Here is a 14,675-nt window from a genome sequence, read left to right on the forward strand (position 1 = left end):
TCGGATTATAATCATCAAAATTATAGAGATTTATGAACTTGGACGATATTTTGGAAAATTGGTTAGATTGTAATCAATTTCACACACAGCTGCGATTTTCGCATATCTGGCCGAACAGTCGCGTTTGCATGCAAATAATCGTGTATGTGGGAATCCAGGGGCTGTGTGTGAAAAATTCATGTTTGCCTGGGTAAATCTATGACTGTCATACCCTCTTTCTAAAAGAACACTCTTGATATAGGGCGTTATTTGGAGAGCTAGTAAACGAAGCTGGCTTAGCTTCTCAATGATGTACACGACAATTTGAAAGCTATCAGACCGTTATTGACGAGAAAAAAATTGGTTAGACTTGGAAAGCAAACCCAGTCCCTCCATGGAAATTATTACTGGCTTGTAGTTTTTGGCCCTAACTTAGCATTATTATATTAAAACTGCAAGTTTTGAGTTCTTTGTCTATTTTGCAATTTATAAAATTTTGAAACCCTTGAAAAATCCTCATTACCTACCCAGTGACGTCTTACAGGAAGATCACCCCTCCCCTTGTCGCTGGCAAATGCGATTTAATTTAAGGAGACTAATTATAAGCGCTAATTTTCCGAAAAAAAGGATTAAGCCGATGGAATTGCAGCCAATTTTCGAATAATTACTTTTTCAGTGGATAATTTCAAGAAGAAAAAGGATAATCGCGATAATTTAAACTAGTTGGTTGTTGGTCTTATAGACCAGCTTCGCTTTCCGTTGGTTCTTTGCCACTGGTACTTAATTGCCGTCAAGACATGGCTTATCACAAATAACCGATAGAGAGTGCTCTAGATCCACAGCCAGAATTTCACCATCTTATAGATGTCACCGGCAGGCTCGCATCACCTTTATTATTAAACAAACATTTCTCATGGCAATTATTCCTGGAAATATTTCAAACAAAAATATCTTGGCAAGAAAGTGAGCATTATTGCTGCGATCAATCGCTGTCAAGGCAAGTATTATGTATTCACCACCCCTTAATTGATACTGAATTATTGAGGTTTTGCTGGGCCTATGTTGGAAAGCATTTGGGCTAGGGCTGGTTAAAGGAGATTTTTAAGAATGGTAAATTTTTCAGTGTTTGGAATAACTAGCTAGCTGAAAGATGAGAACATTCATTGTGTATCGGTAAAATTCTACTTCAGTTACTTTTACCTATCTTGGAAAGGGGTGAGGCTAGAAAAATGAAACTTTCAGGGATGGGTCTACAGGCTAAAGTATGTCCTGGGAAGGTATTTTGAAGTACATATCTCCACACCTTCTCTCTCTAGAGGGTCCTGAAATTTGACTACATGACAGGTCTATACCTATTGAAAATTTGACAAAACAACATTTTACCTTAATTTTCAGTTGTAAGATTCTTTTTTCTCTGGCTTTAGTTCTGGAAATGCAATTCCTGTTATTTGAGTAGTATTTTAAGCCATATCAATGTTAATTTTCAAAATTTAGGAAATGTATTTGCATATCTTTAAAACTCTATAAATCAGGATTGAGCAAAGTTTTGAAGCTGGAAACAATTTTGTTGGACTTCATTTTAAGCAGAAGATCTAGGCCTATAGGCCTATTACAAGGTTTCACTTTTATAACACACCAATTTTTAAAGGTCATCAAAGGTCAGGACCCTCTAGAGGGAGAAGGAGTGGAGGTAGGTACTTCAAAATACCTTCCCGGGACATACTTTAGCCTGTAGATCTATCCCTGAAAGTTTCATTTTCCTAACCAAACTCCTTTCCAAGATAGCCAAAAGTAGCTAAAGTAGGATTTTACCTTGTGTATCTTTTAACACTATTGGTAATTGTAAAGACTAGGCACCTATTTGAAGTAGCCTCAACCCCCCCCCCCCAAAAAAAAAATCAAGAAATACTTTAAAACAATCATAAATTGGGGTAAAGTTCTACAAAATCATATTATTGAGTTAGGACAAAAGTGAATACACCAATACCCCCTATATATGCCAATTCAGGGTTAGGTTAGGTTAGGTATAGCCTATATAGGGGGGGGGGGCTGAAATTCATCTCCAATAGAATCCCTTGTTTAGGTAAATAGAAATTTATCTAAATTGGTTGCTTACTGATCTCCAGTGGTGGCTCTTTGTTTGAGCTGGGAGGGGACTATGTATAGCCTATATAGGGGGGGGCTGAAATTCATCTCCAATAGAATCCCTCCCTAGACCAAGTCCATTGATTTTATAATTAAAATCAAGTTGATGGACAGATGAAAAAGTTGAGAGCCATGGCAAAGTGGAAAAAAGGATATTGGTAAAGTTCTATGAAATCATATTATTGAGTTATGAATAAAGTGAATACACCATTTGATACCTTTTTTATGCTGATTACAAATATAATAAGCATTTCTATCGGAAATGAATTTCAGCCCCCCCCCCTATATATGCCTAACGTATACGTAACCTAACCCTGAATTGGCATATATTGGGGGATCTGAAATTCATTTCCAATAGAAATGATCATTAGCCTATATTTGTAATCAGCATAAAAAAAGGCATGGAATGGTGTATTCACTTTTGTCCTAACTCAATAATATGATTTGGTAGAACTTTACCAAGATATTTGCCTATAACTAACTAGAGAGAAGAAATCATGCTCAAAAAACAATTGTTACTTCACAACATACAGAACATTCATAGGGTAAAAGACCTCTTTTCAGAAAGAACCACTTGTCTTCAGCATTCTGGAAAAACAGAGATGGGTTTTTGGACTGCCCCTATTTTACTACTGCATGATGCAATGCAAGTTTAGTAACAACATCCCTGCCTTTTATCTGCCTTCTTGGTGAAAGATATCATGAAGGAAAATTTGTACAAAAATAACTTAGGCTATTCAAGCTAATTGGAAATAAAAACAAAATATGGGTAAGCGGCAATGCAAATGAATATTGAAGGTAAGTTACAACATGTCATTACAGAAACAGGGTTAAGAGTGTATCTGTTTTTGTTGTGATTTATAAATTCAACAGTGTTTTCAAAGAAACCAACAATTGTACACAAAAAGGAATTTTCTTCTAATGAGCTAAATACAGAATTACTGTACTTTTGCACCAAAAAGCCAATGGAATAAAATGCACAAGAATAACACAGACAAATTTTACTACTCTCCTCCCAACCCAAATGATTAAGTTAAGTTTTAATCTATAGAATTAATTTTTAAGTTTTTTTTTAACTGAAAGTAAGGTGACATTATAACTTAAAATGAACATAAATTATTCTGTATATGAAAGGGGCTGTCCCCTCCTCAGCACCTCTCTTTTTATGCTAAATTTCAACTCTGTGTAGCAACTCTACTTTTTAAAACAATAAAAACTTAAGCATAAGGAGCAAGGCATTGAGGAGGGGACAGTCCCTTTCATATCCAAAACAATTTCTGTTTGTTTTAAGTTTTAATGTTGCTCCTTACTTTCAGTAAAAAAATCCTTTTTTTTTAATTTAATTTCTGAATGTTTTTCAACTAATGCAGAGTCAAATTTGGCTCACCATACATGAAAAATTAAAACAAAATGTGCATATTAATTTTGGCAGATTTATTCTGTATATGAAGGCCTCTTCCTTAGTGCCCTGCTCTTTTTGCTAAAGCTGTTAGAACTTTTAAAAAAGCTTCCTATTGTAATTAAATGGCCCCTGTGTTTCAATTTTAGTAAACAGTCAAACTTTAGTATAAAGGGCAAGGTACTGAGGAGGGGCAACCTGTCATATATAGAATAATTTCTGTTTGTTTTTCAAATAATACTGGTGGATCTTGTTGACCCTCTACAAAATAGACCCCTCCCCCTCATGGAAAACTCATCTGTGGAAATTTTATCCAATGTAAAGTGCACCCTCTCCTTGTCAAATTTCCTCCAGCCAGTTTCATTTTTTCTGAGAATCCCCCCCTCTCTGTAAAATTGCTTGCAGATGATTCAGCCTAACAATTCTCCTTTGTAACTGTTCATTTGAATAAGACTTAAATCTCTAATTGGTTTCTCAATCCCTCCAGAAAAGCCCTCTTCTGTGAAAATTATTTCCCAGGAAACAAAGAAAAAATATCCTGGGTATGGCCTTGTCCCCAGTGTAACATTTCCCCTAGAATATTCATACTCCAGAATTTTTCCTCCACATGGAATATTCTACTCATTGACATCTATCCCCGGAACATCCCCCCCCCAAAAAAATGTGAATACTTCCCAATAACAACTGCTACATATAGACAATGGACGAATTTCGTAACTTACAGGCATCTCCCCACGGACTGCGGGGGGTGATTTTACAGCTAAAGACATCAAGGCCGTACCCATGATTTTTTTTTTCAGAGGGGGTTTTACTAAAAGATTTTTTTTTTGGGGGGGGGGGATTACACAAAAAAACTCTCGGAAAATGCATACAAAATTTGTTTTAATCCATTTTTGTCATGTTTTACCAGTCAAAAAAAAATTTTGGGGGGAGGGGTTCAAACCCCCATACCCACCCCCTCTGAGTACTGCCTTGAGAGACATAGTTGTTTGATCTTTCAACTATACTGAACAAAAAGACTCTCAAAATTCTGATCAGATAATTTGGGGGGAAATTAGTGTGGGAGGGGGTCCAGTTGCTCTCCAATCTTTTTGGTCACTTAAAAAGGGCACAAGAACTTTTAATATCCATTTGAATGAGCCCTCTCCTGAATTTCTAGGTCCATTTGGTTGATACAATCACTCCTGGGAATAAACAAGCCTCCATGATTCAAACACCAGCCACCATTTTAAAGTGAGGTAAACATACTCTGTTTTTGGTTAGCTTCCATTTTTATTTTGCTTTGAACTAATTTCTGACTCATATTGTCAGTAAACAAGGTTACCTTAGTCATAAATTGGACCTGGAAAGAATTCTGTGTAAATAAGGCTGTAGTGCTCTGATGAGCTAAGCATTCATATTAGTACCAGAGAATTAAGACAAAAGTGGTTTGATTTGAAAAGATGTGTCTTTCTTGAATTTCCCTATTCTATTATAATTAAACCTATCTCATTAAAAAAAAATAATTGAAACTTCAAGTATGTAGCATGTCTAAGGTATGTTATGATTGGCTATAGTTTGTTTTGTTTTTGGCTAAAACAAAACATGCACAAAAAAACCTCTGGATAATTGCCCTGGAAAATCTCTACCTGAAAAATTTGGCAAAAAGAATGTAAGACAATTATTCATATGGCCAAATATACTTTTTAGACCCCAATGGAGATGGTAAGGACCATAATATATATATATATATATATATATATATATATATATATATATATATATATATCAGCCTGGCAGCTTTCCTGCCGGGCCATGGCACTTGACATGCAGCAGACTTCTATATATAGATTCTCACTGTTGCTTGTCTTCTAATAAATACAGAATGGGAATACAATTAACTTATTCCCCCTCAAAAGGCTTTATGGCCAGGAATACAAGGGGGATAAAAAACAATCAATATAGGCCACAACCAAAAAAAAAGAGAACAATAGCCAAATAATATATAAAATTAAAAAGTGAACATGCCTGAGAGGCAAAGTGCAGAGAAGACAACCACACACCATGAAATAAACACCCATGGGACATAAACTCCTCAGAGGAAAAAAAAATAAATAAAAGGCAAACTAAGTTTGCTTATTTTTAAATTGAATATTATGTTGTTGAGTTTGATGAAGCCACAAACTGAGAAAGTAATCAAAAGCTTCAAATGAGGATCCAATTCTGCTCTGAAAAGATGAAACAAGTGGTAGAAAAACATGTGAAAACTGTATTTATTGGACATGTCACAGCTATAGACTTGAAGTCAGAATGATCAGTGAGAGTGGTTTATCTGTCTCTAAACTACTGGTGTTATGTTGTGATAGTCCAAATGTGAATTGACAGGTAGCAAAGGTCTCCTTGATATTGATACCTGCAAGATCCATTTGGTACACAATGCTTTTTTGAAGAGTTTGCAGGAAAATGGCAAGAATTGTTCTAATCTGATCATCAGAATGTATTACTTTTTTAGTGGCTGGCCAGCTAAACAAGAAGACTGGGAAGATTCAAGAGAAAGTTGCTTTTTGAAACATTACCAACCAGATGGCTAACAATAGGACCTGCTGCTTTGAGGCTAAGGGAACAGATGCCAGCTCTGTTTGAGAACTTTGTTGTCTATATTCCAAAGTTAAAACCTAGTCTTATGAAATTAGTTTGAGCCTCTTCGTTTCAATAAAAAGAGCCCCTAGGGAATGAACTCTATACAGAGCTGAATCTCTTGACATTGGCTGGACAAGTTTTAAAACCTGAAGCAACTGAAGAACTTAGAGATGAACTAACACTTCAGTCATTAGAAAATGAAAAGAACTTTATGCCACTGCTACAGAGAGTTGTTAGTGACAAGAATGTTGACTGTCTTGAGTCAGTAGACTAACTTCCAAAACGCTCATTCATGCAGCATTTAGCATTATGCTGCAGCTGTAAAATATGTCCTTAAGCAAATACTCAGTGGAGAATTTTTGCAGTTTTTGAAAGCATTAATTTTTTGGCATCCCAATAAAGTTTCAAAGCCAAAACATTATGACTATTTTTGGTTTGATCACCACTTACATTGAATGAAGCTAAAGCAAAACATGATTTTCAGTTTTTTATTTGTTTGTGGAAGTCTTTAGAGAGCAAGTGATGACCTATAACAGGCCAGACACACCAATTTAGAAATTATAGATGCAGTAATGTAATTCGACTAAGCAGGCATTAGCCCCAAGCAAATCATCTGTGCTGGCTACTTTTTCTGCAGGATAACGGAGGACTGCAGAGTGAACACTTATGGAGTTGAAGGGTCCTAATGACTTGTAAATAACACTTGCGTAGTTTCTGGCATCTTTGTAGGTTTTACTGGGTTTTATGCCATTGTTTTGTTGGCATCAAAGACTGCAATGGTGCTGTTCTTCTAACATAATATTTATTTGGTACTTGTGTACATAATGGTACTCACTCAAGAAGTGAAGTTAGGTCATTCCTAATGATATATACGAAAATATAATTAAAATATAATACTTTAGAAACAAATGTAGGCTATATTTTTGCACATTGGGTCTGCATGCAAAATGTGTTAGCTACAATTTTTCTGCATATTATGAAGTAAGAATTGTTTCTAACTTCACGCTGTCCAAATACTTTACTGTCACCCCCTAATGTGCAAATATATAGTCCAAACTATATAAGTCTAATGTATTCTGTCACCTGTCACTTGTTTTCCACTGAGCATAAGCTTCACTTTCATCTTTGGCAAGTTTGGATTCCTGCTGTTGCTTGTAATTCTTGCTGCTGATTATCTTCTAACTGCATACTTCTTTGTTCTTGCGGTCGTATATTTTCTAACCACACATTTCTCTGTCCTTGATTTTCATTTTGATTCGTTCTCATCCTCATTGTTGCATGTCTTGTAACTGCATATTGTTTTTCTTCACTTTTGTTTTTGAGTTGCTGTGACTCTTACTGCCACTTATCTTTTAACTGCATATTTCTATATTCTTCAATTTTGTTTTTGACTTGTTCTAATTGCCAGTTTTGCTAATATTTTAACTGCATATCTCTTTAATCTTTATTTTCGTTTATCATTGCTTCAGATATTTTTCAGTGCCTTTTGCCTTAGTTGCTTGTATTGGTCTTGTCACTTTTGATAGTCTAGGTTGTTCAAAGATAATTTCTAAAAGCACATTGGCCTGACATTACATAAAGAAAGAAAAACGAGCAAGGGGTTTTAAAGGCCAAATGAAAATACTGAAAAACGCAACAATTTGAATATTTCGAGGGGACAAACGTCTCTGTTCTTCAGCACAAAACAAAAAAATATAATCAATGCGCGTGCCAAAGAACAAACCAACAAATAAAATGTGGAAAGTCAATGTGAATGTGAAAAAAAAAACCAAAAAATCAAAAGATGAATAAAAATCAATAAAAGCCAACAAATTTTAAGAACTAAAACCAAATACCTGACAACAATAAAAGTGAGTCATTCACCAATATCTGTGATTTGCAAAGAAATTCAAAATGGAACCGCCATCAACGGATACTAGCATATAAATGAGAATATTTTGTTTATGCACTCGCGTTGATTATATTTTTTTGTTTTGTGCTAAAGAAAAGAGGCATTTGTCCCCTCAAAAAATTTGCTTTGTTATGTTTTTTTCTGTATTTTCATTTGGCCTTTAAAAAGCCCATTTTTGCTCGTTTTTCTTTCTTTATGTCTAGGTTGTTCATTATCACCCATTGTAAATTTACATTTCTCAGGTTGTTCTCTTGATCTTGTCTCATTTGATAGTCCAGTCTGTTCATTTTGAGCATACAGTTTTGTCCTCTTTTGTTCTTTTCTGTACTTATTTTGTGCTAAAATTGGTTTATGTTTGTGTCCCCTAGATATTATGAAACTACTGAAAATGCCTTTTGGTATTTATGTCACCAAATATGGGCACATAAATGTACATATTTCTAAATTTTTGCTCTGCAAGTGCTTCTAATACGGTTTTAAAATCTATTTTTCTTGTGTCTTCACTTTCAGTCTACATGATTGCTAAACTATTTAGTCTATTCTGATTTATTGTTGATATCACATGGCTTTGTTTATTGGTTTTAGCCTGGAAAATGATCTCTCTCCAGATACAACACTTACTGAAATTGTTAAGAATATTTCAAAATATCTAAAATCAATTGTTCATTTTGATGGCGGTGCGGGCCCTTTCAAACGCGGGGCCCGATTGGCCCAATCGTTCCAATTGCCCTTTTTCCAGCCCTGACAGCAGGAAAAAGCCTTGAAAGAAAAAACTAAGATAGAGTGACAAGATTTGGAGTCAATCGAACAACTGAGAGAGACAATAGACTCTACAGACAATAGAGACAACAGACAATAGACTCTCAAAGTAAAAAAAAAAAGAAGTGTTTGCTTCCAAGGAACAGACCACAGATGAGTGGCTGAAGGAAGCTCATAACCAGCTGAAACAGCATTGAAAAGAAAGACATGGTTGAGCTACAGCAAGCACAGGCTATGATAGTTGGGGCTGTCAATGTATACTGAAAAAAAAGGTAGATGCTACTCTTGAAACTGCCCAGTAGCAGTTAGAGTCAAAGAAAACAGTTTCTGATCACATCTCTGTTCCAACAGAAGGCAGTGCAAAAAAATGGAAACAAATAGTTTGCATGTTTTAGGTACTGTACCCTTATCTCTTTCAATAATATTTTTGTATTCAAAAATAAAGCGTTCAGAAAAAAGAAGAAAAAAGCTGTGCCCATGACATGATGATTCTCAGTTGGTCTGCTTCTTAATTATCACTTGGCGTCTGATCATGGATAGGTGTCTGCAAATGATTATTCCCATATCTTAGTCAAGTGTCATTTGCTGGTGTGTCACTGCTTTTTCTTTCAAAAACTTTCTGATAACTGAGTTTTGGGGTACATTTTGCATCCAGAATGGTCTCTAAATCCCTATCTTTACCACTTGAACCTATGGTAGCCCTGCAGTTTATAAAATTTTGCTAGATCTTTGACCTAAAGGTAACTTCTGAAATAGTTGTTGTCCAATGGCGGCTGGCATTTCCTGACGCCTATGGAGTTTGTGCACCTGTGATAAATTTGATCAATTGATAGATATCAACTAGAGTCCTTAGGAGAAGTTATGGAGGGCCTGCCCCCACAAAAGACAAAGTTTTATGTGATCTATAAATATTTATTTTTAGTATGCTAGATTATTATTCAATTCAGAATGAAAAGCCTTGTCCCTTTGACAATTTGAAAACTATTCAAATACATATGGTTAAATAGTTAAATATGATTAACTAATCCAATTTGGAGAGCTACTAAAGTATTTAGAGTCAAATTACCAATTAATATCAGCCATATATGAACCATACCAGACTTTTAGGTTTGACTAACTGTTCTTTAAGAGAGGGGGTGCTCCCTAAGTCTTTATAGAAAGTATGCTACTAGGAGTGAAAATTTAAATCCTCACTCAATTTGAATTATGTTTCAATTGTTCCTCTTACCACAATCTCATTGGCTATGTTTATGTCGATATCTGGCAAGATTAATAGAGTATCCAATAAGGAATGGGGGGGGTCAGGGTGATGTTTAGCCATTTTTGTGTACATTTATAATCAGTTTTAGAGAACGAGTATTCATCTTTGCTAAGGAAATTGCTTCTTTTTTTTATAGAAACCCATTTTTGGTCTAACCTTATCTAACCTGGCTCGGTTTTGCAGAAAACAATGTAAGTTTGCTGGATGATTTAAAGTAACAGAAAAATTTACCAGGTTTTGGCTCCCCAAACATGGCAAAGACTTTCTAGTTACAATAGACCCCTCCTGTGATGTACTTGGCCTTTATATGATCTGTTGTATTTTGAAATTCCCTCATAACTATTTTGAATTCAAATTCTGAGGGGTTGTCCACTGTCAGAAATCACATGTACCAGGTTACACATACCAAGAGTGGCGGAATGGTGTCAGGTATTTTGAGGATTGCACCGGGCATTTTGGGAATTATGTCAAGCATGATAGAACTATGTAGTACACTTGGTGTTCCAAAATGTATAAAGGAGGTCCTAGATGGTCAATCATTTTGATCAAAAGCTTCTGTCAGTTAGTTGACTCAAGCATGATTGACCATCTAGGAACCTGTTTGATGCTTGACTCAAGCATTGATGTTGATTGATAGAAAGTTTGAATGACTCAATCATTTTGATCAAAAGCAGCGTGTTAGATTAGCTTTGGTCGAGATTGAAGGGTCGATTGAAGATTAATTGAAGCACACATCAATGGATTGATGGAAATTTTTGATCTAAATGACTGACCCTCTAGGGCTTCCTTAACAGGTGGTGGAAAGTGGGCAAGAACTCATCAAATTCTACTTCTGTTGTGTTTCTTTGAGTTTTTTTTTTCACCTAATTTTTCTGTAAAGTAATCTGGTTATCATCACTCAGTTAGTTTGTATTTCTTCTAGTTTTATAGTTTACCTTTTTGTGATTATCTATCTCTGTTTCTGCTGCCATTTTCAGCAACAGGTTTTATGTATGGCCAGCAAAGAGAGGATTGAACCTAAGGGAAGAAGACATTTGCAGCAAAGTATTACTTCCAGCTATTTAGTAAATGAGGATCAAATCATCAAGAGAAGGCATTCAATCTCCTGACAATTCATTATCAGGGTTGAAGTCAGGATGACAATACAGGATCTTTGATCAGAGGCATTGATCAAGAGGACCCCTGATCTTTGATCAGGAGTAACAATTTAATTAGTTTTTGCTTTTCATTTCCTCATTCTTCTTCTTTAATACTTTTAAATACTTCTATAAGCAAATTTTAATCCTATAAGTGTAGCAGATTTTCTACTGAGACTTGAATTAAATTTTTCTTTGCAGTAAACCTGGACAGAAATTTCCTAATTAATTTTAATTGTGTTTAGGATCCAAAATAATGGGAAGCAAGGACTACGCATTAAAATGGACCGACTATACAGAGGCTCTCAAATCCATGCTAGGTCAAATTCTCTCTACAGAAAGCTTTACAGATGTCATACTGTATTGTGAAGGCAAAAGCATAAAATGTCATAAAGTAATACTTACAGCTTATTCAGAATATTTTATGACAATACTTGGAGCCAATCCCCACCCACAGCCTATTATTCTAATGAAAGATGTCAGGTATGATGATATGCATGCTTTGATTAGATTTATGTATACTGGTGAAGCAATTGTTTTGGAAAACCAAGTAACTACTTTAATGAATTTGGCACAGTTTTTGAAGTTAAAGGGTCTTAGTGATAGTCCCTATAATTCCACCATTCCTGAGGAGCCTGAACCAGTGGCTGCTATTAATAGGAGACAAAGGGTGACAAGTATTGAGGAGTCATCTCTTTCACAAGGAGTGCAGCAATCATTGAGCATGGTTTATTCTCAGGAAGTTCCTTATCAAGTTAGTTCTGCAAATGTTGTTATGCCTGGTGTTGCAAGTACTAGCAGCCAGATTTCTATTGGTAGTCTATTGGTAAGTCTCTATAACTTTAAATTCATAGAAGGAACTGGGAATTATCCACCATGCTTTTATTCCATACTCTATTTATATTTACTCTAATGGTTATGTTCATGGTAATGTTTTTTTTGTATTTTTTATTTTTAGACTATTTCCATTTTGCTTGTTATTGTAATTTTACATCTGAATATATATATATATATATATATATATATATATATATATATATATATATATATATATATATATATATATATATATATATATATATATATATATATATATATATATGTATATATATATATATGTATATATATATATATATATATATATATATATGCATATGTATATATAATACAAGAATACATTCTCTCTGGCTAAATATTTAGGGAGGACATAATTGGGAGATTGTTTGAACAGTGGGGGAATAAAATGGCAAATAAGACCATTTTAGGTCATCAATTAAAAGCATTCCTTACACTGTTTGTGGAGGCAAGTATAGTTAGGAAAATTTCAGCTATCTGTCCAACTTTCCTCTGCACAGACTCCGCCCAAATTACTTAAATGGCTGTATTTTTTCTTATTCTTTTTTCTCCTGTTTCCTTCCTGTGCCTTTCTTTTATTTTTGAAAATTTCTTGATAATCACTTATGTGATGTGTCATAATGATACTTCAGGCTTATTGGCAATTCTATAGCTGAGCTTCAAAGCTTACACTTTTAAGGTCATTTTGGGATTTTCGAAGATATTTTCAGTTAAATTCTATCCCCTGGAGATGTCTCAATAGTAGCCTGCTTTGTAGATTCTCCTAAAGGGAAGGAAAAACTCCATTTGGAGCATAGTGTCTACATGAATGACCCTATCAACATGGTAATTGCCTTTTCCTGATGTCTTTTTTCCTAATACAACCAAATATATTTTTATTACTTGGGTTTCTTTAAGTGTCCATTGTAAAGCATATTGTCTTTTTGGGGGATGGTTGGGGACTTTTCAAGAATAAATTCAAAGACAATCTTGAATTTTTTTAAATATGAATTTTATTACTTTTTAATAAGAATATTTTTTTTATTTGTATAAAAAATTGCCAATATGCCTATTGGCATATTCCTTGCATGGTTTTTGGAAGGTAATATCCCCTCTTATCCTGTGTTTAAAGTTTGTCTTAATCAGAGATATTTTCTAAACCGTTGTGTAATTTTATTTTCAGCAACAATTAAAGGGATAGTATATAAGTAAGGTAAATCAACAATATGCCAATATTGCAAGATACTTTGATTGCACTTAAAAAAAAATGATTATGTGTCTTCAAAACCGTAATTGTAAAATGAAAGGCTCTAAACTAGAATTTTTTTTCTTGTTTTGTTGGAAACATTCTTGATTTAAGAATCTTAATTTGTACAACTTGTCAGAAATGTCTGCATACTCGTGTACTATAGTTGAATTATATAGGAAATTATTTGAAAAAAAACTACGTTTTCTAAAGAGTTAAAGAGACTGAGTCACAAGTTCGAACCTTTAAACGTACAGGGATTAGGAGGTACAGTTGGGGAGTTGCCTCCCCCCAAACCCCCCGCTTTTGCAGCCTCTTTTGTTAAGGTTTTTAAGTCCTGTAGTCTGCAATCAGTTGGTCGTACCAAGTTCATCACATTATAGCTTGTTATCGGCTAGGGAAAAATTTCCTGTAAAAAAATCCAGCAAACAGGCTCAGTACTGTTTCTAATCAAAGAGGTGCAATAGGATGTTCTTACGGTAAAAATTCAAGCAGACTTTGTTCGTGTTGCAAAGCATTTCTTTGCAAGGGAAAAAGTGGGGGTTGAGGGGGGGGGGGCGGTAGACCTCCAAAATAAAAACCTTAACAAAAGAGGCTGCAAAAGCGGTGGGTTTGGTGGGCGGTAGCCCCCCAACTGTACCTCCTAATCCATGTACGTTTTAAGGTTCGAACTTGTGACTCAGCCTCTTTAACTCTTTAGAAAAATTAGTTTTTTTTAAAATAATTTCTGCACGTTTTTTTACATTTTATTACTTATTATTGCTTGACTAACTGTTAGCTGATCGTGTCAGGAGTTAAAGTTCGGGGGCTGTCGCCCCCCCCCCCCAACCCCCCCACTTTTGAAGATTCTTGTGTTAAGGCTTTTAATTCCTGAATACTCAAATCAAATGCACAGTAAGATTTTCTTTTTTCAACTTTTCTTTGAGCATGCGGGTATATGGCATGTTATCAAAGCAGTGGAGACTTACCTGTAAGCTGAAGGCCGATTGGATATTCTTCTGGAGACGCCTGTTGAGCCGAAGGATTTAATAGATTGGATTTAAAAAAGAAACTGAGTTTCTTTTTTAAACTTTAAATTTAAGAGATACTACTTTAAATTCAATATATAAAAAATTTACTCTGACGGGGATTCGAACCCGGGTCTTACGCATGACACACAGGAATAGTGACCACTGTACTATCAGAGACTTGTTAAAAGACTGTACTATCAGAGACGTGGCTGATAAAAAAAAAATAAGTAGCTATATTTGGTTTTTGGAAAACAGGGAAGGAGTGATCGGAAATTTTTAAGATAAGCTCCCAGGCCCTAGGAAAGCTTATCCTCTAAATTTCAGCCCGATCGGACAACGTTAAAGGGGGACTGTGGTGGGAAAAATTAACATGGGCTCTTATAGGAAAACGAGGTT

At 35.0% G+C, this 14,675-nt stretch overlaps 1 protein-coding gene across 2 annotated transcripts in view; it reads left to right on the top strand.

The window, feature by feature from the left end:
* Window positions 1–728: 728 nt before the first annotated feature.
* LOC148955643 (uncharacterized) overlaps window positions 729–14,675 on the top strand; it is a 33,983-nt gene continuing 20,036 nt past the window's right edge. The window contains exons 1-2 of one of the 2 annotated variants that reach the window (XM_089108288.1): window positions 729–976; window positions 11,435–12,015. In XM_089108288.1, the coding sequence (XP_088964414.1) occupies window positions 11,446–12,015 (570 nt within the window). In that variant the 5' untranslated portion in view covers window positions 729–976; window positions 11,435–11,445. Of the gene's footprint in view, window positions 977–4,677; window positions 4,762–11,434; window positions 12,016–14,675 lie in introns of those variants that run through there. The other variant, XM_089108289.1, reaches the window with a different exon arrangement.

This window comes from Artemia sp. Qi Xiang Cuo, chromosome 2, assembly GCF_049724085.1.
Source record: "Artemia sp. Qi Xiang Cuo chromosome 2, ASM4972408v1, whole genome shotgun sequence".
In the NCBI taxonomy this organism is placed as follows: Eukaryota; Metazoa; Arthropoda; class Branchiopoda; order Anostraca; family Artemiidae; genus Artemia; species Artemia sp. Qi Xiang Cuo.